This window comes from Globicephala melas, chromosome 9, assembly GCF_963455315.2.
Source record: "Globicephala melas chromosome 9, mGloMel1.2, whole genome shotgun sequence".
NCBI classification, from domain to species: domain Eukaryota; kingdom Metazoa; phylum Chordata; class Mammalia; order Artiodactyla; family Delphinidae; genus Globicephala; species Globicephala melas.
The window spans coordinates 85,470,053-85,497,880 of NC_083322.1; the positions used below are offsets into that span (position 1 = coordinate 85,470,053).

The 27,828-nt window shown below is 37.7% G+C and overlaps 1 protein-coding gene across 1 annotated transcript in view; it reads right to left on the reverse strand.

Moving 5' to 3' along the window:
• FBXL13 (F-box and leucine rich repeat protein 13) overlaps positions 1-27,828 on the reverse strand; it is a 185,484-nt gene that overhangs the window by 145,674 nt on the left and 11,982 nt on the right. Inside the window, 6 exon segments of the mRNA XM_030834313.2 lie at positions 10,720-10,887; positions 13,118-13,227; positions 14,374-14,528; positions 15,640-15,707; positions 22,970-23,060; positions 23,970-24,073. Coding sequence (XP_030690173.2) covers positions 10,720-10,887; positions 13,118-13,227; positions 14,374-14,528; positions 15,640-15,707; positions 22,970-23,060; positions 23,970-24,073 — 696 coding nt within the window.

Sequence of the window (27,828 nt, forward strand, 5' to 3'; positions counted from 1 at the left end):
ATCTGAAGTTCACACAGTGCATGCCTAAGAAACTTGGAACCACTCTGCTTTAGTGAATTGAGGTCAGACTGACCTCTGAGGTTATCAAAACATAAACTCAAAAAGTCATTGAGACTACTCTTTTGTTTTAGAATTCCAAGTAATTTAACCTAACAGGCCTGAACCATCTGGTTTCTCTCCTGCAACATGGTACAAGTTTTAACGTTTTTCCAGGGACATTTTTCCCCAAGTGAGATGAGTCATCCACACTATAAAATCTGAAGGTGATTTTACAAGTCTTTGCAAGTCCACACACTATTATCTTTTACAAACAAACAAAAAGTTACAGTTGTTTAAAATGAAAGACAGCCCTAAGATACTACTTATATTATTAAACTAATCAAACACTTTTCATTTTAGGACAACTGCATTACTTGACTATATTATTTAGAATTTCCAAATTCATCCACATAAGGGTTTTCTCTGTATTGCTTGTCAAACTACACACATACAAAAAAAAAAAAGTTGCATTTTCATGGAAAATGATCTTTGCCAAACCTCCCAAATAGCTCTGAGTTTGACTGATAGTGTATGAGCTCTACCATCTAACAAAGCAGCATTTCGTAATGGGTAAATGATACTAAGGAAAATGATAGTGAAACAGAACCTGACTTCTTTTCATGAGTTGATGCAACTGAACCTAAAAAGCAAGCCTACAGTTTTTCAAGTTAGGTTCAAATTGCATCACAATAATTGAAACTGATTGCTGTTTTCAATTATTCCTTCAAAACATTAGGCAGTCTAAATATACAAATCTCCATTTTGAAAACTAACACTTCCAAAAACTTTAAAGTTTAGATCCAGCTCACATTACATTTTTATGTGTTGTTTCTTAAGTCCCTGAGAATTCACTGACCAGAGAAGTCACCAAATTAAATGCCATTTTAGAACTATGATTTAAAAAATTAATTCTGCAAATCTATTGCGTTAATAAGCTTAATAAACACAACTGTTTAAGACAGGAGTGTTAGAATCATTAATTTCCAATTTTATAACATTATATAAATTCACTCTTTTATTACCTGTACATTTTAATGGATATTCTTGACAATTTATTTGATTGGGAAAAATTTGAGACTATCTCCAAAAATAATTCTGTGCTTTAGTGTCATGTCAAGATTGAGTAATTTTTAAAAGTTACTCTTGTATTTTTTTAAGGGTAGTACAACTAAACAGATGTATTGAATATAATGGTTCTTTTTTTTTTAACATCTTTATTGGAGTATAATTGCTTTACAATGGTGTGTTAGTTTCTGCTTTATACAAAGTGAATCAGCTATATGTATACATATATCCCCATATCTCTTCCCGCTTGCATCTCCCTCCCACCCTCCCTATCCTACCCCTCTAGGTGGTCGCAAAGAACCCAGCTGATCTCCCTGTGCTATGTGGCTGCTTCCCACTAGCTATCTATTTTGAATATAATGGTTCTTAATTATTGTTTTTTATTTCACAATTATTTTACTCATATGTACACATTCTATAAATGATTATGTTACATATATCAATATAATTACATATATATGTGTGTGTATATATTCTTACTCTATTTCTTTAGAATTCTCCAAGAGGAAGAACCAGAGTGATATAGAGGCTATAATTTTACCCAAGTAGTCAGGAAAACCAGATTCTGGTCTCAGTTTTGTAGTTGTCTGGCTTTGGGGATGTCATTTAATTTCTCAGATCCTCAGCTGTCCCTCCTGAAAAAGGTAATAGCTCAGCACAAAAATCTCTATGTTCTTTTCTAGATCATGCTATGGTTTGAGCACTCTGACAGACTCTATAAATCTGATCCCCAAAGGGCTCAATATCATTCCACAAAGTGGTGGGGGTGAGAATTAGGGTGGAAGGAGGGACAGGAAGACTGATCATAACCCATGACGTGATATCATAAAGAAATATTTAAAATGCAAAAACTGGCAATGATTTTCATTGTCCTGAGCAAAATCCCCAGTAATTCTACATGTTTCCCATATCCTGATATGAGATTTTTCCAAAGTGAATCCAAACATCAATTAATTCAACATAAACTCGTCTCTGTAAGTTTAGAGTTTTGTCCGGGTAATGAGAATGCAGAAGTCTTAAAAATCAAGGGCCAAGAGGGTTAAAACTGCCCAAGGTCGTATTGCTAGTGAGTAGCTAGGGCAAGATATGAACCTAGTTCTCCTGAGCCCTATGCCTGGACTTTTAATCATATTATCAAACCAAAAGACTTCTTATGAGAAAGGATGCAAGTTCATAGCTCATCATAACTGTTGAAGTTTCCATGTACAAGTTTCTGTTAGGGCCCGGATCACATTATAAAGTGGTTTACTGGCTCTGGGTTCTGTGGTTCTTTATTAGTTGGCATTTTTAGTTTCTCTGAACTGGAAGACAGAAGAGTATTAAACCAGAGTTCCTCTGCAGCAACTATGTATTGACTTCTTAAACATCTTCTTGTTTCTTATCTGTTGTAATTGTTATTTTGCTTTTCACTGAAACCAACATTTTCTTCTGACAAGGAGGAATGCCCTTTTAAATACTGTCTGATGACTGGCAGTTCAAATCCACCTTCAGTGAGGCTGATTGCCCAATTATCTCACCCAATCCCCCACTCAAAGTCCCCTCCTGCCCATAGCAATCTTGCAGTTAGACCTGGCCTAGTGACAAAGTTCTAACCTAAAGCACATCACTGAAATTCTTGACTGTGGGGTCTTGGGGAGACTTTGGCTTTCCTAATAAACAAAGGTAGAGAACCATTTGCCTTCTACCACTGTGATTTTCCCCCTTCTCCTGGCCTGGTGAATGAATATGAGGCTGGAAGAGGAGTAGCCGTATTGGAACCACGAGACAATAAGCAAGAGGATACTAAGGACTGTGGAGTGAAAAGATAGAAAATTTCCACTTTTATTGGCATTATGGAGGACCAGCCCTGGATTGCCTTCCTCTGGACTTTGTGTTACAGGAAAAAAATAAGCCCTTATTTCTTTAAGCCCCACTATCAGTCAGGTTTTCCTGTATTGGTAGGTGAAGGCAGTATAAGCTGATACCTTAGAGAATTACTAGACCCAGAATGTTGTGCATAAAATAGCTACTTTGAAGCACACTGAAGTGTTTGCATCCAGTCAGCTTCTGAGACTAGGCACTTAAATGTTTTTATGCTCTCCTTAAGTCATCTGTATGGAGGCCCATAAAAAGAAAGGTGCTGTGTTCTTGAGACCTAAAGATCTTTCAGAACCTTACGCCTTTTCTCTTCTGTTTCAATCAGCCCTAGGATTATTTTTCAGTTATTGAAAGCTTACCTTTTATGTCTATTCATCAATAATTGTTTAGAGATTTGACTGTCACAAGCACAAGAAACAACCTGAGGAAAACTTTGATGTTTTTATTCTAGATCTGCACCATCTTTCTTAACCTTGAATTGGAGCAGCACAGTATAATTTCTTAAATGACATATTCATTCACTTGATAAATATTTTAAAATATTCTGTATGCTTGTAAATCAGGGAATATAATATGAATAAGACATACTCCTAGACATCCAGGAATAATCTAGTATGTGTATACCATTGAGTGCCTTGAGTAACAGGCAACAAAACCATGTTGAGAAACTGTCTTGTATTTGAAGTTCATTATGCAACTTTCTGTTGACTACTCCTTATTGACTCAAAACTGATATTATTAATGGCCTGAAAATAGCTTTCATCACTACCCATGGCAGAAATTAGAGAAAAACATCTAATATAAATATTCTACATTATATAGGCAAAATGCCCTTAGAACAGAAAAGGAAGCCAAGATGGGTATGGATGGTACATTTGAAAAGAGGGTACAGAGATCAGGAGAACAAGATTGAGGAAAGGGGTCAGGAAGTAAGTTGAAGGAGTTCCTACCTGATGGCATGTATTTTCTCAGTGAAGAAGGATGGAAAGTGAAGGTGAAGGGCAGTGAAGTGGGGGATTTAGCATGAAAAATTGAAGAGTGGTAATAGTCTGCTCAGGGTACCATAACAAAATACCATAGATTAGGTGGCTTAAACAACAGAAGTGTATTTCTCATAGTTTTGGATGGTGGGAAGTCCAAGATCAAGATTGTGTCCAGTTTGGTTCCTGGTGGGAGTTTTCTCTTCTCTGCCTTCTTGCTGTGTACTCATATGGCGGAGAGAGAGCACTGGTGTCTCTGCCTCTTCTTATACAGGCAACCACCCTATTGGATTAGGACCCCAACCTCATGATTTAACCCTAATCATCTCTTCACAGGCCCTATCTCCAAATACAGTCACCTTGGACGTTAGGGCTTCAGCACAGGAATGGGGAGGGGAGGACACAAACATTTAGTCCATAAATAAGAGCTTAAACAGTCTCTCTAAGAAATGGAAGGAAGAGACCCATAGAAGGATAGACAGGCATTGTTTGGAGCGACTGAAGTTAAATACCACTCAGGAAAACCATCAGCAGTCTTCCACTTCCAGCCATAATAAGGTAATGGTACGAAACTATCCTTCCCACCATATATAACTAGAGAAATGGACAAAATATGTGAAACAACTGCTTTCAGACGTTGGACAACAGTCATCACAATATTCGGATCTGTGAAAGAAGGAAAATAAATGAGATGAGACTTATGATAGCCCAGGCTTTCTGCATGGAGACATTTTTTGGCTGCTTGTGAGAGAAAGAGTGCCAGGCAGTCTCACTAAGCCAAGGAGATAGAACCCCAGTGGGATTCAAGGATGTTGAGGTTGCTGGAATTTATCAGCAAAGTACTGGAAAAGTGGGAGTTACACAGAAAAGATAGCTTGAGAAGTCTGCATAGGGATCCTTGCAGCTTTGCATTTTAAACAATATGTGTGCAGGGGACACTCCATGAGGCTGAACAAAAAAGTGACTACTGGGGACAAAACATCTGCGGGGAATCTGTAAGCAGAACAACTACTATAGTTCGTACGGGATTGGAAAATTTACAAATTGAGACAAATCAGAGTACAGACATGCCACAGAACACTTGGGGCGTTCAGTAAAGACCCCAGAAGGTCACATGATAGGAGTAAGGAAAAACTAGCCTAGAGTATAAGTTATTCTAGTCTTTCCTTAACAAAGCTTAAGTATAAGCTGAGAAAAGATGAAGCTTATCTTCAAGTAAGTTAACTGACTACAAAAACCAGTGCAAGGGCTTCCTTGGTGGCGCAGTGGTTGAGAGTCCGCCTGCCAATGCAGGGGACACTGGTTCGTGCCCCGGTCCAGGAAGATCCCACATGCCGCGGAGCAGCTGGGCCCATGAGCCATGGCCGCTGAGCCTGTGCGTCCGGAGCCTGTTCTTCGCAACGGGAGAGGCCGCAACAGTGAGAAGCCCGCATACCGCAAAAAAAAAAAAAAAAAACAGTTCAACACTTCTTAAAAATAACGACATAATATATTCAACAATGTAACTTACTAAACATCCAGCATATAATAAAAAAATTACTATATCTGTAAAGAAGGAAAATCTGACACAACACATAACCAAGAGAAAAATTTAGAATGTAAACACACAGAGAAATTACAGGGATAATAAAACTAGTAAACAAGTTCTTTAAAACAGCTATTATAAAATGCTCAAGGATTTCAAAGAAAAATGAGAGAGAAGTGGAGATTTTTTAAATGAACCACATAAAACTTCTAGAGATGAATACATCTATAGTGAAAAGATTCACTGGAATGGCTTAATAGCAGATTAGACACTGACTTTTTTTTTCCCCTAAACAAACACTGTTTAATTATTTTGGAGGGAGGCAGTGAATAAAAACAAAAAAATCCCTACTATAAAACTAGGCAAATGCCACTAACGACCAATGATTTTCTTGTTGTACATTATGAGGAAGTTATCGTTTATTGTGCCATTCCTCTCTGCATCTTTCTGAGATGTTTCTAAACTCAGAATTGACTATATGCATTTTTAGCCCCTTTTAAGGTAGTTGAAGAAAAAGGAGGTTAACAAAAGCTAGTAAGAATTTTAAAATATGCTAAGTTCATCCTACTTACAAAATTCAGCAGTATGTTGCAGGCTATCTATTATGCAAATTGTTGGTGCCTTTTTTTTTTTTTGCCAGTTTTGGTGAGTAATTAAACAGAAGTTAATGGCTTTTTAAAGACAGTTGCATATTTACTGTGCTGAACTTGAAGACATAGCAATAAACACTATTCATAATGAAGCACAGAAAGAAAAAAAAGGCTTAAAAAATGAACAGGAACTCAATGAAATGTGGGACAATATTAAGTTGTTTAATAGATGTGTAATCGTTGTTCCAGAAAGAGGAAGAAGACAGAAAAATATTTGAAGAAATAATGGCTGAAAACTTTCCAAATTTGCTGAAAAATATAAACATGTATATCCAAGAGTTCAATGAATTCCAAGAAGGATAAACACAAAGAAAACTACAAGGCATATCAAAATCAGATTGCTAAAGATTCAGTAATAAAAAGAAAAATCTTCAAAGCAACAAGAAAGAAGAAGACACATACATACAAAGGAAGAAAAAAATATTCCACTGATTTCTCATTTAAAATAACGCAATCCAGGAGACAATGGAATGACATCTTTTAAATGGAATGAATGAAATTTTTAAAAACCTGTCAGTCTAGAAGTCAATGTCTAGAGAAAATCTCTCTCAGAAACAGAGTAAAAATAAAGACTTTTTCAGAGAAATACAAGTTGAGAAAATTAAGCACCAACAGACAGACCTGTGCTTCAAGAAATGTTAAAGGAGGTTCTTCATGCTGAAGGAAAATAGTTCCAGATGAAAACTCAAATCTAAACCAAAAGAAAGAAGGCGAGAATCAACCTATTTGTGGAAAAATAGAAAATACTTTTTTCTGAGTTTTAAATTTCTTTAAAAGATAATGAACCCTGGGCTTCCCTGGTAGCTCAGTGGTTAAGAATCCACCTGCCAATGCAGGGAACACGGGTTCGAGCCCTGGTCCGGGAAGATCCCACATGCCGCGGAGCAACTAAGCCCGTGCGCCACAACTACTGAGCCTGCGCTCTAGAGCCCACGAGCCACAACTACTGAAGCCTGCTTGCCTAGAGCCCATGCTCCACAACAAGAGAAGCCACCACAATGAGAAGCCCGCGCACCGCAACAAAGAGTAGCCCCTGCTCTCCGCAACTAGAGAAAGCCCGCGCACAGCAACGAAGACACAACCCAGACAAAAATAAAATAAATTTATATTAAAAAAAAATAATGAATCCCTTCCACTACCCTTTCGCTTTCTTCTTTCAATACAATTCAGTCTTAAAGCCATTAGATTGGTCCAAGCAAAGCAGGCATCCATGCCAGGGTAAGGGGCACAGAAGGGGCTCTGTTGGCCCAGAACAGGGCATCAGAACTAGGGTACATAAAGGGGAGCATCCACTCAGTGGAGCAGCCTTCCTTGCACAAAACAGGTGAGGAGGGTGTCCCCAAGGAGGAATGTCCCAGAGTAGAATATCAGAGCCCCAGTGGAAAAAGGAAGACAAATGAGGAAGCATGGCTCACTGTGGGATACTGGAGCCCAAAGTAGATGGAGCCCAAGAAGAGGACATCTGCCCAGCACAGACAGTCAGAACAAGCAGACTGAGAAGGGCATTCGTCCACATAGAAGTATAATGTAAGATGTTGAAGTCTGCAAGGAATGAGGAGGAAGTCCCTAAGGAGGGGGCAGCCACTGTGGGATGTCAGAACCTGAGCAGGACAAGGAGGGGGAACCGAGGAAGTGAAACCCTGTATAACATACCAGGAGCTAAGTGGGATGTGGAGAGTGGCTCTATTGGGGGAGGAGGGTGGCATGTGGTGACAGAGCCTACTCAGTATAAGGTGGGCATCCCCAAAGAGGGGCAGCCCATGCATGGAGCGTCAGAGCCTGAGTAGGGTAAGGAGGGCATCTACATAGGAAGGTACTCAGTGCAGGGCGTGTTAGCCCAAACAAAGTTAGAAAGGCAACTACATAGGAGGAAAAGCAACTGGCATAGGATGTCAGAGCCCAAGCAGTATGAGGAGGGCCTCTGCATGGCAAGCAATGTCAAAGCCTGAGCAGGATGAGGAAGGTATCCACACAGGGAGGGAACAGTGGCAGCCACGTGTGTGACTGCTTCCACACAGGGGGAGTGATCAAATAAGTAACTACATGAACAATGAGAGCTGGGATTCTCACTGTTGGATAAGGACATTGCAGATATGTAAAAGGAGAAGACTAGTATGAGCCCTGTGGTGCTAAATTGGACCTGGAAGTATCCACATACAGTTTAGGTTTAGTTTAGGTTTTTTAGGTATATAGAGGTACATAGATATGGGGGGAAATATGTCTATGTGTGTTCCTACTTACAGTCTCTAGTTCTGTCTAATGAGAAGGCATGGGAGAAGCAACACTTCAATGGTGATGAACACAGATAGAGTTCAAATCTTGATTCCTATGTACAATTCTCCATTAAAAAGGATTCAAAGAGTCCTAGAGAAATGACCTATCCAGGGTGGAGCATGGAAAGTACACAGGAGCCTGGGACATCATGCTGTGCTACAAAGTAAGGAAGTGCTCAGAGGATGATAGTTACACATCAAAGGGACAGAGAAGGCAACCTGAAAGGACTCCCACTGAATCTGGAACAATTTGAGCACCAAAATAAATAGTGATGGTAATGGATTATAACCCATTGAATAAAATAGAAAACCATGAGTCCATACTGATATAAATAAACTAAAAGTTTGATGAGGAATGCGTATATTTATATAATTGTAAAGTACCTACCCACGAAATGCACATCCATTACAAAGGGGGCAACTGAATAGTGGAGAAGCCTAGCAGACACCACTTTCAACAAGCAGCCGCCGTGAAATCACCAATCCTGGGCAAATCCAAATCCTGTGCCACTGATAGGATGCAGTGAGAAGAGCACAGCATGATGTCTGTGGTATTTCCAGGAAATATGCAGAACCTGAATCTATTCTTGAGGAAACATAAAACAAGCTCAAATTGAGAGAACTTCTACAGTAAACCTGGCCTGATCTTCATGTCAAGGGAATGAAAATTAAAGAAAGGCTGACTAAAGGAGAGGAAGGGCCATGATAATCAACTGTTCTGTGTGATTCTGCCCTGCATCCTTTTACATTATTGGGATAATTGGGGATACCCAAATTAGGTCCGAGGATTTTGATGGCTGACTGTAAGAGGATGCCCTTGTTATAGTAAATACACCAATAATATTTAGGGGTGATAGGGCATCATGTCAGCAACTTACTCCCAACTCATTCAGGAAAAAAAGTTCTTTGTGTTGTACTTGCAACTTTTCTGTTTGAGATTGCTAAAAATGAAAAATACATGCTGAATAAAATATAATTGACTGTTTAAAGCAAAAATAAATTCTAATGTAGAGTTTATAAATACATAGAAATAAAATGCATGGCAATAATAGCGTGAAGCACAGGAGGGGGAAGTGAAAGCATGCTCTTGTTAGGTTCTTACATCATATGTAGAGGGATAAAAAATTATTCTAAGGCATAATGTGCAATAAATTAAAAATGCAGCTGCTTACAATGTAAATAAAGAAACAGCAGTCAAAACGTTGGAGTTCAAAGACAAAAAGCAGCTGCATAAGTGTAGGAAGGGGTGTGATATGGCTTAGAAAAATAGCTAAGAATGACATTAATATGACACAAAAAGAGAAATAATTAGGGCAACAGTAATAGACTCTGTTACTTAAAGCTTTAAAATTTCTCTCATCAAAAGACTCCATGGGCAAAATTGAAAGCAAGCATCAAGTGTAGGGGAAAAAATCTCAAATACATTCCAGGAAAAGGGTGAATATTACCAGTATATAAAGAGCTATTATGAACGGTAAGAAAATTATAAGAATTCCAATTTAAAAGCAAGCAAGAGATGAGCAGACAATTTATAAAGAGGAAACAGTGGACAAAAATGTCCTCATCCTAACTCTATGCCATACATAAAGTGCAAGATTAGATATAAATATAGGTATAGATATCTTGTTTCCCAAAATAACTTGAGCTCAAGTCTCTACATTTAGAAGGATGGATTTAATACATGGAATTTTATAACGTAAATCTGCCATCAACCAGAATAAGACGATATTTTACAACTCCTCCACCATTTATCAGGTAGTCCCACAAAGTAGAAATGGCTTATTTATCAAAATAGGAAAGAATATAAGCAGTAGTTGGAATTATGGCTTGTATTTCAGAGATCAATTCAATGAGTTGTAAGCTACAGATACATGATTCTTGTTGTTATGAACTCATGATCTATGGAAGAAAGATGATAGGCATAAATATTTTAACTAACTGAAAGGTGCAATATGACAAGCCCCATTTATATTCTGGAGTGTAGGTATAACGTTAAGATTAAAAGATTAGGGATTAGTGATTAAAAGATAAGCATTGGGTTATCTAAAATCTGTTGTACCTTAAATGACAATATATGCTTGAAGGAGGAAGGAAAGAAAGACATTCCTTTCATTCTTATTTACTATAGCTTTAATTTCTCCATTTTTGATTGTTATAACAATTTACAGCCATCCAAATTGATGACTTCCAAAAAATGAAATAGCCCAAAGCTAGTTGTAAAAAATATTTTTCTTCAAAATATGGCTTCCATCATTCATGCAAGGTTCATAAAACCACTCTTTAAACAAACATTGTGAAAATAACTAGTTAAGATATGAATTCATACGAACCTGTAATACTGTTCTTTTGGGTAACTGTGAAACATCAAATTCAGGAATCTCACCTACAAGAAAGACTTCAGACACATTTTGTTCAGGTGAAATGTATTCTTCTTTAGAATTTACTCTGAGTTTTAACTTGCTTCTCCATTTTTTAAATTGAAGTTCATGCTTTAACATCTGCCATGAAAATAATTTACAAATTCCATGGAACTCTTGTAAGGATTAAATGAGATGATACATGTAAAACACAATGCTTGATACAATCATAGCACCAATTAAACATTATTTATTATCATCATTATCATTATATAAATTATCATTGTCCAGAGCATGGGTAATAATGTGTAGTCTCTGAATCACCATTATAGATCATTTCCACCAGTTGTCGTACAACATTGGCATAGGCAGTCACCTTGAAGATGTGGTCCAGCCTTCTCTTTTAGAGATGAGGAAGCGGAATCCCAGAGAGTCAAGGTTCTGGTAATGCCAGAACTGGTATGTGGGGCATGGAAGGGTGAGGGTTAGCATGGAGCTATAGAAGGAGAGTTAGGGGAATTCCCCAGCGGTCCACTGCTTAGGACTCTGTGCTCTCACTGCCCAGAACCTGGGTTCAATCCCTGGTTGGGGAACTAAGATCCCACAAGCCACATGGTGTAGCCAAAGATGAAAAAAATAAATTAAAAATAAAACGAAATAAATAAATATTTTTAAAAAGAGAGAGTCAGAAGGAAAGAATTTGGAGAACTGCCTAATCTATCATTACAGGAAGTCCCCATTTTAACTTTCAATACATTCCTTAAAACTGCATAATCAAGAAAACACCCAAAGGGTAAATAAGTGTTGTACCCATACAAACACACACACACACAATTTTGGTGTAATATATGGATATATTAGAGCCTAAGGAAGAGCACACATTGGAGAGCTAGCACATACAAGTGTTCCCTGCCTCTCCTCCCAGCAGACACCTGCCTTCCTCACTCCACCCTAGTGAATACTGGCCTAGTAATATTGTTAGGCCAAGATACCACATAGCTAAAAGAAAATATTTTCTCTAACTATTTAATACATATCTATATTGAGGATATTATTATCATATATATTAATATGTATCAACTACTACAAAACATTGTGCTCAGTGTATGGGGATGGTTAAGAGAACAATACTGCCTGCTCTCAGGGATGTTCAGTTTAAGGGGATGTAAAAGGGGCAGCCTGGTCATGCACAGTTACCTTTTCACCATTAGACAATCAATGGCCAGGCTAGAGGCCAGGTCAAAACATTAGCTTAGTACAAGAAGTGGTGGAAAACACAGAATGCCCAGACTAAAACAGTGGTACCCAAAGTACAACCATTTAACTGGCAACGTTGAAAATGTAGTCCACAAAAGGCAGGTGCTAGAGGACATCCGGTAAGAACACCAGTTCAATACCAGGGGTTGGTAAACTTCTAGAGAGTAAGAATGATCAATGCTTTATGCGTCTCAGTCTCCTCCGCAGACTCTAGCACTGTTTCAAGCATTATGTGAGTAATCTTTTCTTACTCTCTTGGTACATACATAGTATCGTCAGTGTCAATATCTGAGACAATCTGGGGTGAGAGGCATTGATCTTCCCCTCCACAGGGCAACCATAAAACAGGGGGGTTAATTTCTTCCTATTTTTCTCTTTCCTATTTATCCCAACTTTGTCTTTCAAAGAATATTAATAAAACGTTACCTACTAAATAATATAACTACAAAAAATTCCAGCGTGTTTCTATGTCTGTTCCTACTAGTTACTATGAATATTCTAAAACAATATTAAATGATAATATACTGTACTGATAGCTAAAGCAAACTAAAGATACTTTTAAGTTTGGAGGAGTTTGCTTGGATCCTGTTTTGATTGATTTAATTCCTAATGGGTGTCCCAGTTAAGAATGATCCTTTAAATTTAGCAATTTAGTAGTTTAAAAAATAATTTAGTATTATAATTTATTAAATTGAATGTTGAAAAAGAATAAAAAGCAATTTAATCTTATCTAGAAAAGAATAAATTTAGTCTTTATCATTTATTTCTCTGTTATAATCATATCAAACAGTTTCTCTTCCACTTTAGACATCTATATCCACCTAAACACTTGCTTAAACAAAAAATCTTGGTGTCTTTATCAATAAATTTAAACAAAATGTTAAAAAGATTTTTCCTTGATGTTCATAGTTCAAATGAAACAACAAAATTTTTTAGGAAATATTTTGGGTAGCTGAGGTGACATTTAAATTACTAAGTTAAAAGAACAAGGACCCCATTAAAAATATATAATATTCAGGACTTTAGTGTTTTCCACACAGCATTATTATCTGAGGCAACATCAATGTAACAGCAAAATTCAGTTTCTAAAAAAATTGTTTCCAATATGCCATACCAGCTCATCTTCTCTCTCTTTATACTTATGTCTTGCTTTATCCCTCCATTTAGTTAGGATAATTATCAGCTTGTAGCAGTAGAACATCTGTTGTACCCGCAGTAGTGTATCTGAAGAAAGTGCATTAGATTACTGTATATAGTTAAAGCTGCTCTCAAAAAACAAAGTGTTTACTATTCTATCATGTTTATAATATGAACCAATGTTGCATCTGATAGTTTTTTATTTTAATTACATATGAAATTACTTTTGACAGCAGTAGATAGTACTCCTGAGACTTTATTAACCTGTAAACATCACCTTTGCCCTTATAAATTATATAATAGATGCAATAAAATGTCAAGATATATATCATTTCTTTTTAAACAAATCTGTTCTTTATAAAACCAGAACTTCCAAATTTATTCGTAGAAATACAATCATGAGGTAGTATTCTGATTTAGTTAAATACCCTATGATTAAATAGATTGTTCCATATATATATATATATATATATATATATTTTTTTTTTTTTTTTTTTTTTTAACCAGGGGTCCAAAGCTCAAACATAGGGGCCAGGCTGGGAAGGAGGATGATTAAGGCAGGCCTTGGAGACACCACTCTTAGATAATTGTTTCCTCTCAGAAATAGAGACCCACTACCCTATGTTAAAACCATCAGAGGGTCCACTCTGAGGTACGAACAGGAGCCAATCAAGAGGAAATGATTCTCTGATTTGCAGCAGCCATAAACAAATCAGTATCTAGTGAGCTGGATAAAATCTCTGTTCTTGCTCCTAAGAGCACATACATACACTGTCCACTCACTACAACTATCAAGGGTTTAAGTAAAACTTAAACTTATTTTTCTTTAAGTTTTCTCAGGTATTCATTAAATGAAATATCTGTAAAGAATGAAGAGCTCTCTACAAAAAATAGTCAGTTTTGATATCTATCAATCTATCTATATCTATACCAGCTCTCTATTATGTAAAAAAGTTAATAGTAGATCCCTATTTATATTGAAACTTGTATATATATATATCACACAAATACATACAGAATTTTATTTTAAATATGCTGTTTTCTGTTACACTAAAACCCTTTGAGACATATCTCGTTAAATATTTTAAATTAGTGGCTTTACATTTCATGACAATCCTCTAGACATAAAAATAATAAAAAATTCTTTAGTACAAATTATGTTTAACTGTTAAGTTTGTTGAAACTTTGGATACATGAAAACAAAAAACCAATTGTTACTATGTAAGGATTTACCTTTAAGTCGTTCTTTTCGACCTTTCACATAAGAGTGCCAGTGATGAAATACACATTTTTTAAGTCTGAAATTGTCATATTCTATTGATTTTTCCATTTTTTCAGCCAGAAGGTCATCTTCATTTGTAGGAGGTATTGCTATCTTTCTCCACGTGCTGTAAGCAGAAAATACAGAAACATAATATTTTGATGTTATGGCAATACATAAGTAAATAAATTGAGAGAGAGAAGAAATACACTGGGCTTCCTTTACCTCCTCAAAAACCACAGCATGAAAGAAATTGTTATTTTTATTGTTTTATTTACAGCCAGTCCTTGCATTTCCTTTAAGCTTGCACTTCCCGTGTCTACATTTCGAAAGCCCAGAAAGCTCTGAAATCTAAAAGTTTTTTTTTTTTCATAACCTATTTAAGGGCAAAGCTAGACCTGACCTAAACTAATTTTGCATCAAAACCTCTCTGAATCTGACACATAGCTGTTCATAGTCTTTCTTCATTTTTCTTAGTAAGAATATACATATATGTTTTACTGTTGAAATACTAATACGTTCAGATATGTTTGGTTCCAGCGTGCCATCCAGACACCACTGAACATGTTATACAGTACACAGTATGTGCAGAGATTTCCTTTCTAAAAATTTTTCTTAGAAAGGGAATCTAGATTCCAAAACATGTTGTCTTCAAGGGCTTCAGATAAGCGGATTGTGGACCTATACTTTCAATTTTGAAGTTCTATTAAAAAAAAAAACCTGACACCTCAAAGAAGTAAAGAACATCTTTTAACTAAGTAAAAACCAATTAAATATAAAAGAAATATATAATACAAAATGGTGGAAACAAGATTAAATAGGTAGGGACTTCCGTGGTGGCACAGTGGTTAAGAATCCACCTGCCAATGCAGGGGGACACGGGTTCGAGCCCTGGTCCAGGAAGATCCCACATGCTGTGGAGCAACTAAGCCCATGCGCCACAGCTACTGAGCTCCCGCACCTAGAGCCAGTGCTCCACCACAAGAGAAGTCACCGCAATGAGAAGCACATGCACCGCAATGAAGAGTAGCCCCCGCTCGCTGCAACTAGAGAAAGCCCGCCAGCAGCAACGAAGACCCAGTGCAGCCAAAAATAAACACATTAATTAATTAATTAAAAAAAAGATTAAACAGGTAAAATCAGCACAACTGGCCAAAAGTGAGCTGTTCTTCACCTGGAGAATGTCAAGAATAAGAACACAAAGAGGAAGAAATAGTGTATAAAAATCATGTTCTTACTAAAAGTGGGTCTTCAGTAAACGTCCAGTATAAAAAGTACATGCTTTTATCATTAATTCTGGAGTCACCTAAAATAAAGAAAGAGATGAAATAACAAGCATTAGAAATAAATGGAATGCACAGGCTACCTCTGGAAGATGTACAAGAGAATGAGAGTGATGGTTGCATTTGGGAAGTAGAATAAGGCAGTAGGGAGACAGGAACAGACTAGAAGAACTATATACCATTTATATATTCTGGAATTTTATTGTGTATGCCTATTACCCATTTTTTTTAAAGTTAAAATCACAGCTTAAAAATTTCCCATTATATTGCACTTACTTTAAAGCATTTTCAGGTAAGTACTATGGCATTATTATTATCAAGTATATTGATAGGAAATATTGATAGTTGTGGGTTGGCTGGTCACTATTAAGCTGAATGATTTTGCCTTCTCAAGGGTAGAAAATGAGGGAGGGATAAATTGGGAGATTGGGACTGACATATACACACTACTATATATAAAATAGATAACTAATAAGGACCTACTGTACAGCACAGAGAACTCTACTCAATACTCTGTAATGGCCTATATGGGAAAAGAATCTAAAAAAGAGCGGATATATGTATATGTATAACTAATCCACTTTGCTGTACACCTGAAACTAACACAACATTGTAAATCAACTATACTCCAATAAAAATTTTTAAATAAAAATAAAAATAAATAAATAAAATTAGGGGGCTAAGGGGCTAAGCCCAAACTCAAAAAAAAAAAGTAGAAAATGAGATTCTCTGTTAAAAAAAAATACAAGAATGCCTCACTTGCCAAGCAGGAATAGGAAAACTATATAAATTAAAAGTCTAAACTGTGGAATATGCTGAAAGAGATGCAGATATCACTTGCAGTTATTCACAATAACACACATTAATGTGCGAATGGCTCACTGAGGATTGCTGAAATCGTCTGTACCTTCTGTACATTCTTTAAAGAGTAAAGATAGTATTATATTAACAGTAGGTTAACATAATATAGGTATCTTTACTCCACCTCAATTGGACATCAAAGCTCTTAGGAAGGCAACAGCGGCAGCACTAAGCCTCCACCTTCAGATGGCTTCACAGGTTTGGGACAGAGACACTTGGATTTCTTGAATTCACACAGGACAGCTTTGAGATTCCCAGAAGCAATTGCTTGGAACTTTAAGGAGAAACCAACCTCCTGTGTTACGAAGATAGGGGCTAGAAGCAGTGAAATTTGGGATACTCCTATCAACACTGTTACTATCCCAGGATGGTGAGACCTGGAGAAATTTTGTAATAAATGAAAAGATAATGAAATACCATTACAAATCATTAATGCTAACTTACAAACAGATACCAAATTTATGGCTCTTTAATGTCAGTAGTAATTGGTCCCATTACTTTTCTTTTTCTTTTTTTTTTTGGCTGTGATGGGTCTTCGTTGCTGAGCATTTTCTCTAGTTGCGGAGAGCGGGGACTACTCTTCGTTGCAGTGCGTGGGCTTCTCATTGCGGTGGCTTCTCTTGTTGCGGAGCACAGGCTCTAGGTGTGTGAACTCAGTAGCTGTGGCTCATGGGCTCTAGAGCGCAGGCTCAGTAGTTGTGGTGCACAGGCTTAGTTGCTCCACAGCATGTGGGATCTTCCCGGGCCAGGGATCAAACCCGTGTCTCCTGTATTGGCAGGCAGATTCTTAACCACTGTGCCACCAGGGAAATCCCCCCATTAATTTTTAACTTTGTAAGATACTCACTTTATTATATATGAGAAAATGGACGTATTTAAATAATACCTATAGAAAAAAGGTTTTACTTCTATAATACTTGATGTACCTAGTATAGTATAAATTAATCATTAACTTCAGATTATAATTTTTGGTTTCTGGCATATTATAACATAATTTTTCTTCTGGTGGGCAATTCCTCTTTTTGCTCAGTTAATCCTTGAAACAAGAAATTATATATTAATTGTCTTAACACATCTTACCATATTTTAAAGCACCATGCCTTTATTTCATTCATGAGCTTTATTAATATCCCATATAGTATCATTCTAGAATAATGCTAGCAAAATAGTATGGAGTTTGCTATAGATTGAATGTTTGTGTTTCCCATAATTCATCTGCTGAAACCTAATCCCCAGTGTGATGGTATTTGGAGGTGGGACCTTTTGGAGGTGATTAGGTCATGAGGGTGGAGCTCTCATGAATGAGATTAGTGCCTTTAAAAAAGAGGCCCCAGATGGGCTTCCCTGGTGGCTCGGTGGTTAAGAATCTGCCTGCCAATTCAGGGGACACGGGTTCGAGCCCTGGTCTGGGAAGATCCCACATGCCATGGAGCAATTAAGCTCATGTGCCACTACTGCTGAGCCTGTTGTGCTCTAGATCCTGTGCACCACAACTACTGAAGCCCACGTGCCTAGAGCCCATGTTCCGCAGCAAGAGAAGCCACGGAAATGAGAAGCACCGCAATGAAGAGTAGCCCCTGCCCGCCGCAACTAGAGAAAGCCCACATGCAGCAACTAAGACCCAATGCAGCCAAAAATAAAATAAATAAATAAACAAAAAGAGACCCCAGAGAGTTCCGTCTCCCCTTCTGCCATGTAAGAGCATAGCAAGAAGATGGCAGTTTATGAACCAGGAAGCAGGCTCTCAAGACATCAAATTGGCCAGCACCTTGATCTTGGACTTCCCAGCCTCCAGAACTGTGAAAAATAAATTTCTCTTGCTTGTAACCACCAGTCTATGTTATTTTCATTATAGCATCCTGAACAGACTAAGAGTTTATTAATATGTGTTGAATGCATTAATTTAAATCCCTCCCAACTCTGAATTGTTTATTTTTCATAGGCTATAAAAGCTAATAGTAATAACAACAATAGTAAAAAGAAACCATGTCTTTAATGCAGATGTGAGCACAGTCTAAAATACAGTACCATGGCCTGACATAAGTATTGGATTTTTCATGCTGAGTAGTTTTCTTATTTTTTGACCTTCTGCAAATTATTGACAGACCATTTAATGTTCAAGGAGCTTTTGTGCATGGAGGGAAACACTCACTGCTATTTGTATTTTAGAGCTCTGTTTAATAAACACATAGTTAATTCAGTACAACTTGGAAAAATCAATTTTTCTTACACATGTAAATGTTTATTGCAAATTTCATTAGGTAAAGTCCCTGAAACAACTTAAACTAAATTAAAAACTTACAAAGATGTTCCTTAGAACTCTCAAATGCCATACACAGCAGACACACATACATAAATGCTATATCATTAGCTATTATTACTTATTTTATATTTAAACTTATCCTAAAGTAAACAGTATGAATCTAGTTTGTATCTTCACTATTTCTATACTTCATTATTTTTATTCCTTCCAGATTACAGTAACACTTATTTTGATCCCTCCTCAGGAAATGATCTCCATCTCAAAAGACTACTTTTGCAAACCAGCAAGGATATAGGATGTGGTTATCTTGTTTAGGGCACAAGATCTGTCTGCTTCTCCCAAATTATTAAAACCCCAGCTCCTGGGTTCATAAAGTTAAGTTTCCTTTTCATAGTTAAGCTTTGGTTGTTATATCAGTAAGACTTTTTAAGTCCACATCTTTCATTTAGATTTTAGAGTTTTGTTACTCAGTGTTCTCTCTGATAGCATCATTTTAAAAGTCGTATAAGGGAGTGATCTCTAGGACATATTGAGTGAGAAAAGCAAGAAGCAGAAGGCTATATGTAGTCTGCTACTTCTGTGTAGGAAGTCAAGGGGGAGGGAAATACATGTATTTGCTCATATATTTTCAAAAAAAAGCAATGGAGAGATAAACTAAAAGCTACTGAAATTGGTTACCTAGAGAAAGGGATGGAATAGAGTAGATAAAGAGGCAGGAAAGGGAACAATACTTCTCTGCGAACTCCTCATTTATTGTTTTGATTTTTGCTGTCATGTAATGTTACAAATAATTGAAAAAACATAATTATATCAAAGAAAAAAAAGATGACCATCGACACACAAAAAAGTATTATTTTAATGAAAATACCAGGTAAGATATATATATCTTAAAAGCAAAAAGAATTGCATAATTTTCTTAAACAGCTTTCCATAGTTCTTTGGTTACTGGTCTTGTGGTATTGTTATTTCAAAACCATCATATGGGTGTTGTAGGATGAAACTAATAAGCAATTAGTTAATGTCAGGCAGACCATGGGTGCCTCCTGATGCAATGCATTAGAAGGAACCCAACATCTCCTCTGCATTATTCTTGTCATCAGAGAAAAAGAAGGAAAAAAGAACCTGAATATCGAGTTTGTAGATCTAACTGCAAACTTGCAGGAAATACAAGAAACAGAACAAATGAAAGGATTCTAGAGGAAATGAGAATGTGGGACATTTTACATGACAGATGATCTGTTTTCTTCTATAACTAAGTGGCGTGGGAAAAAAGAAGAAAGGAGAGGGCTTCCCTGGTGGCACAGTGGTTGAGAGTCCGCCTGCCGATGCAGGGGACACGGGTTCGTGCCCTGGTCCGGGAGAATCCCACATGCCGCGGAGCGGCTGAGCCCGTGAGCCATGGCCGCTGAGCCTGTGCATCCGGAGCCTGTGCTCCGCAACGGGAGAGGCCACAACTGTGAGAGACCCTCATACAGCAAAAAAAAAAAAAAAAAAAAAAGAAGAAAGAGAAATATTGCAGATGACAAGAGACATTAGATACATAACAAACCAAGTGTAATGTGCAGACCCTGTATGGATTTCAACTTAACAGAGCCATATGTGAAAAGGCATTTTCGAGGCAATTTGGAAAACCCAAATATGGACTGAATATGGAGTCTATATATATCTGAATGTGATCATCACTAGATGACATTCAGGAATTATTACTCATTTCATTACATTTTACAGACAATTGCACTGTGCTACGTTCTCTAAAAACACCATTTGTTGTTAAAGATGAACACTGAAGTATTTATTGGTAAAGTAATACAATTCCTGGGATTTACTTTCTAATACTCCAGCAAAACGGGGGAGGGGAGAATAATTAACAAGATTGGCAAAATGTTGATTATTGTTTAAGCTGAATGAAGGGGGATCATTATATATTCTCTCTACTTTTGAGTCATATTTAAATTCTTCTGTAATAAAAAGATGTTTTTAATGTTACAGATGCCTTTTCTTCTTGTAATTAGTAGGCCCACCTGGAGATTTCATTTCCTAAGAAATGAGAATCAAGTCTGTGAATTTAGTTTCCTCCTTACAATGGTTGATTCTTTAATCTTGGAACACACAGTTAAACTGTCTTTCTGTCTACTGTCATGAGAGCAGTTTCTCTTTTTTTTTTTTTTTTGTAACTGTTTGGCTTACAGTTTCTTGTATTCAATCTTCTCTGTTTGCACAAATAGAAACAAATACATATTTATAAATAGACATGTCCTTGCTGTGGAGGACTTCATAGCGTGAGGCCATAAAAATGACTGCATGCTGAAACCATGCAAAGCAATCTTAATAATCCATGGGGAAAATTACAATTGTTTGTGATCTGTAAAATATTTTATCAAACCATTAAAAACTCTGACTGGCAGTTATAACTATAGGAAAGAAAAATGGGGGGGGAGCAAAGCTATGTTTATTTAGTATACTATAATTTAAAATATTAGAAACATTGAGGATTAAAGTGTTTTATGTCTTTGTGGGGGAAAAAAAACCTTCGTTTTTCTCTGAGGGTGAAAGAGAAATGAATTGTCTATCCAGCCTAGGTTGAGCTCTCTAAGCAATCCTAGGCACCTAGAGATTTACAGTTTGCGAAGTCACATCTATTTTCTGTTTTTTCTAACTTATGAAGTGGGCAGCCTTTCTATGCCTTGGTGAATTGTCATACTCTTTTCTAAATCTGGATCAGCTTCCAATATTTTGTGCTTTTAATGTCATGAAATATCTCTATGAATTCCTTTTCAAATAAAACTTTAGATTTGAAGTAGCTACAGTGTCTCAGAATTCTGTGCAAATTTGTAAAGATTCTCTATGGGCTTCTAGCTAGACATTGGACACAATCTGATTGTATTTTATAAGGTCATTTTCAAAATATTGATAATATTTACCCCTCTAGATCAGTGGTTTTTAATAATTTTAGTATCTTATAGCAATGGTTTTCAAGCGTTTTTTCATGTGACATTATACTCAGTGCAGTACTGTTCTAGAGGATAAGGGGTGGGGAGGAGAGGACCAAGAATCCCATCCCCTGGGTCTTCTCTCCCCAGCTCCTGAGGTTGCCCCCAAACACCTCCAAGAACACAGTTTGCAGATATCTGCACTCCATAGTGGATCAAAATTCTGTGGTTGATAAAGTCTTTAAGACACCCACACACCATGATGCAGATCAACTATGATCAAACATATGGGTTCTTCCCAGTGTATTGGTGCCTCTGAATCATCCCAGGCTTGGCAGAAATATCCCATCCCTCTATTTCTGTCTCTCTGTTGTAGATCACTGATTAGGATCTGGTGTTACTCTCCACCCATCCTTCTAAATGATGCTTCACCTTGTTCCTGGCTCTCAGCACCCACCGTGACCATGGCTTTGATTCTACTTTTCAGTGCCTGACGTCACCAGCAACTAGCCCTGCCTGTGCTCACTGAGACACCAGCCTGGGATCTAGAGGTATGACACATGGTCCCACACACGTCTAATTCGTGTTGCCCTTTCTCTCCCCACATGCCTTTTGCTGTTTTAGCTTCTCTCAGGTGCACAGTCTTTGTTCTGAAAGTCTCCATATTCTGAATTACTTCCTTCCCCTCTTTACAGGATGAAAACCAGCTGTTGGAGCTGGTTGTTCCTTTCATTAACTTGGTCTGGTTTTTAAGTTAGGTCTCATTAATGTTTCGGCCATATCTTTGTGAGCATAATTCCCAGGCAGATGGCAGAGAGAATGGAGGGGGCGTGGAATACAGAGGAAGTAGATTAGAACGGAAAGAAAATATCCTCCTTTAAAGCTTTCCATAATGCTATTTTTGTCATTATAAAGATACAAGAGAGGAGGAGAAGGAGAAAGGGGGAGATTTAGTAGAGAGATTTTGTCAGAAAGAGAGAGAATAACTGCCTGTCCAAATGCTTCTTGGAAATTTGGGGAGGTTTCTATGAGTGTGGCTTTGTGCATATGTGTGTAGGGGGGTGGGGTGGGATGTTTGTATATGTGTATGTGATGTTCTTTCACGTTTCTGAGTGGCCCCAATTCCAAAAACAGTGTGACCTCACACCTCTCGTGAAATCTAAAATCTTTTTGAGAGCTTCCGTCCAAACTTAAGATGTATAGTGTAGAGGGTTTGGTTAATAATACTTACCAGCTGATCATCCAGTCCAAAAAGTTGTTCCACGTAAGTTTCCAACAGTCTCCGAATTTTGGGTTTCATTGATGGATCAATGCACATATCCCTTTAATAAAATCATAAAATGCAGTCAAAAATTAATTTCATTTCATAGTAATTAGTTCCATAATTAAATCAGTGATTTTAATGGGTGGAGGGGAAGGGAAGGGAAGGAAAAACACTTCCCCTTGGGAGAGGCATGTCAGAATCACCTGGAGGGCTTTTTCAAACCACTCCCCCCTCAGGATTCTGCTGTGCTCCCCAAGAAGCATCCTCATCCTGTCCTCATCCTCAACTTGAAATAAACTGTCCTATGAGCACACGTTGTTGATGAGAGTGTGCTATGTTTCTCACTTAAGAACCAGTGGAGAAATTTTTCCTATTGAAGTTTGGGGGACTTAAAAGCCAATGGAGGGGAACTTCCCTGGTGGCGCAGTGGTTAAGAATCCGCCTGCCAATGCAGGGATCACGGGTTAGATCCCTGGTCCAGGAAGATCCCACATGCCGCGGAGCAGCTAAGCCCATGCGCCACAACTACTGAGCCTGCACTCTAGAGCCCGCGAGCCACAGCTACTGAAGCCCACACGCCTAGAGCCTGTGCTCAGCAACAAGAGAAGCCACCACAATGAGAAACCCGTGCACCGCAAGGAAGAATACCCACCGCTCTCTGCAACTAGAGAAAGCCCACGTGCAGCAACGAAGACCCAACACAGCCAAAAATAAATAAATAAATAAATTTATTTAAAAAAAAATAATAACAGACTGAAAACTACTTGGGGTAACTAAATGTCCTAGCTCAATAAACAATCATGATGATTTTATATATATATATATATATATATATGCCTATGGAGGGATTCTTGGACAATCTTAAGATTGGAAACATTCATTAGCAAGACCTTTTTTGATAGTATACAATGAGTGTTTTACCTTCAAAATAAAATATCTCCCTACCATAAATCAAAACAATACTTACCAGAGAAGACTTTCAAGACCATTTTCCATTACAGCAGTGATCATTTTCTCTAAATACCTCAGGGGATCCTCAGGACATGTAACAAGTAGACCACATAACAGAGCCTGGGAAAATGAAATGGAATCAGTGTTTCTGGATTTGCATGTTCTTACTAAGCAAGAGACTTTCTGTCAGACAAAGTCAAATAATGTGACAGTTTCTAAACTAAATGTGCTTTATAGATACCCCTCTGTGTTTATTCAATGTTACCAAATAACCAGAGCAACATGCAGTTTACCTTTACTCTTAAAAAAAATTCCGTTGTAAATGGCGAGTTGTTGCATTATGTGAGGGGTCACAGGTTAGATCCCTGGTCCAGGAAGGGACAGTCCAATTGAAGAAATAGTTGTGATTACCTTAGATCAATGGTTTCTACCATTTTTAAATATGAGGAACTCCTTTTTTATTGAAGTATAGTTGATTTACAATGTTGTGTTAGTTTCTGGTGTACAGAAAAGTGATTCAGATATAGATATAATCTTTTTCATTATGGTTTATTATAGGATATTGAATATAATTCCCTGTGCTATACATTAGGACCTTGTTGTTTATCTTTTTTATATATAGTAGTTTGTATCTGCTAATCCCAAACTCCTAATTTATCTTTTCCCCCTCCTCCTTTTCCCTTTGGTAACCATAAGTTTGTTTTCTGTGTCTGTTTCTGTTTTGTAAATAAGTTCATTTGTATCATATTTTAGATTCCACATATAAGTGATATCATATGGTATTTGTCTTTCTCTTTCTGGCTTACTTCACTTAGTAAGATAATCTCTAGGTCCATCATGTTGCTGCAAATGGCATTATTTCATTCTTTTCTTATGGCTGAGTTATTTTCCATTATATATATATAATGGAAATTGAATCAGTGATTTTAATGGGTGGAGGGAAAGAACGCTCCATATATATATATACATATATATGTATATATATGTATATATATGTGCGTGTGTATATATATATATATGTTCCGCACACAGCAACGAAGACCCAATGCAGCCAAAAATAAGTAAATAAAATAAAGTAAATTTTAAAAATGTATTGGTGGGGCTTCCCAGGTGGCGCAGTGGTTGAGAGTCCGCCTGCCGATGCAGGGGTTGCGGGTTTGTGCCCCGGTCCGGGAAGATCCCACATGCCGCGGAGCGGCTGGGTCCGTGAGCCATGGCCGCTGAGCCTGCGCGTCCGGAGCCTGTGCTCCGTAACAGGAGAGGCCTGCGTACCGCAAGAAAAAAAAGTATTGGTGAGTCATATATTGAATACCTCTCCATTTGAGACAGAGAAAAAGAGTTACAGCACACATCCCACAGCAACCACCTGGAGTGCTTAGACATTTCTCTTTGGTTCACTGGTGGGTCTCCTGGTACAGGTGTGGGGATGTGTATGTGTGTATAGCGGGTGAGGCTCTCTCTTTGGCCCTTCCTCCACATAGGGCCTCCTCTTGCTGGCTTTTTCCTACTCCTCTGTCTCATGAACAAAATAATTCCACCTCTGAGTCATGCAGAGTTCTTCCCACTTACCTCCATGAGCCAAGTGTCAACAGATCCAGGCCTGGGGGTCCTGGGTTTTAGACTCTCAGCAGTTCTCATAGTGTTCCTCCACATAAGAGCATAATTCTCCTGACTGAACCTGCACAACACATTTTCCCATTTGCAGTAGCTCCATGTCCCCCCCCCTCCCCCCCACCTTAGTGTGCAACCTGCGGGCTGGGAACCTAGCCCCTAGGGCTATGGCCAAAGGGTAAGACCTCGATGTCTCTCGCTTCCCAGCTCTGCCTCCGATGTAGCCCCACCCCAGCTGCTTACAGTGAGCACTCAGCCATCTGCAGACTAATTTCCTTCTCCCCCAGACCTAAAGAATATAGTGATACGGGAGATCAGTGTTCTCACCAAAGTTGTCAAGCTGGATTTGAATAGTCTTCTATTACCTAAGGGCTGAAGTTGTCTATTCCCTGGAGTCTAGACTTCAGACAGCTCCCTAAATAGCCCTGATGAAAAGCCCATCTGCTTTCTAGCCCTTCTGTGCCTCAATCACTATAGTACTGAGTTTCTCTACTCCCTACTCCACATTCTCCCCTTGATCCTAGTCTGGTACCCAGAGGACATCTGCAGCAGAATAACCTGGGGAATGAATTGGTCTCAGAGGATGAGGTCTAGGAACCTGCATTTTGATTGTCTCCCCAGTTGATTCCTATCACACTGAAGCCTTACTGGAATTCAGCTTTAAAGTAAATTATTGAGAAAATTGGGATCTGATAAATGAATATGAGAAGTTGCTTATTTCTTTATATTTCCAAGCTCCACAGATCAGAAAACTACTTTTCCTGAAAAGTTATCCCGCAGAAATCAAATCAAGTTGAAAGGATAAGTCTATGGAGTGCTAATAAAGTCATATGGAACTAGCATTGTTCAAATGTTCACTTTTTGCATAACAAATCTCACTGTTCATAGTTTCCTACTGGGCAAAATAAAATATCCTGGGGTTTCACATCTTAATGTGTGAACAGTGCATAGCTCCATGCAAATATGAAAGCATAGTTAGTGAATCAATAGATTTTTTTTTCTGCTATAAAACCATTAGCTTGGTCTTTATAAGGAGAGACAAAATATGCAAAGATGCCTGCAAAATGAATGTTTGACTCTCAAAAAACGATGAGTAGGGCTTTATTATTGCTAGCCTTCTTAGTAAAAACTTACATGGTCAAGGACAAAAAAAAGACCATGACTTACTTGGCTTTCTCAGTCTTGTAAATTCATAAAACAATTGTGCAATCCTCCACTTTCTTTGCCTCTGCCTCCCTAATCTCAGTCCAGAATATTTCTCAAATATTCTGAAAAATGTCTGGGTACTGAGGACAAAGAAGGGTTTATCCAAGACGGTTGTTTCTACTCCTTTTCAGTACTACCCATCTTACAAGAAGCAAGATAATGCAGTGAATGGAGTCCTCTGGGTTTAACTCCTGGATCTGTAATTTTCTGGTATGTAACCTCTAACAAGCTACTTCTCTTGTGCTTCTGTTTCCTTAACCATACACGGGATAATAAAGGTATATATATCATAGGGCTATCATGATAATTAAATGAATTAATATATGTAAAGTACTTGGAATTGTTTCCTAGCACAAAATAAGTACTCAATAGATAATAATGATAGCAAGCCATCATCATTTTTTAAACCATTCCACTGCTAATTATCACTTCCATTACAGGAAAAGACTTGGACAAAGAGAAAATAAATTTTTAAATATTCCCTTGTACCATTCAAAGGCCAGTGTAATGACAGAGAAAGAGAGACTTTATACCAAGTCTATTGGAAGAGATTAAGACCAATGCATTTGGTCTTGGTTAGGAGAGAGAAATGGTTAGGAGAGAGAAGTTGATAGAACAATAGTTTAAATATAAATAGCAAGGTAGGAACTGTATATTAGAACTATGGGTAGATATAAGACACTTGAGAGAGCAAGTCTTGTTTATCTTTTTAGATACTCAGATAAACATAGGAAAAATGCTAAGGGCCTAAATAGCAATATAGAAGATAATTGCTTCATGAGGGCAGAGATAAAAGTGATTACCAAATGCTTGTGGGGTCCTCAGCAGTTGGAGAAACTTTCAACTGGTAAGGAGAGGGCAAGGGTCTTCCTCTTGGCAAGAACAAAACCTCAGGGGCACAAACCAGTTTGACTGGAATGGAGGATAAATGTAAAAGAGAAGCAGGCAGAGTCACTCTGTGACGACGTCAGAATTCCATACCGGGACCCAGGACTGGATCCTCCTCTAGACACAATAGGTCATTCATGATCAAACCCCTGCAAGATCAATCACATGGC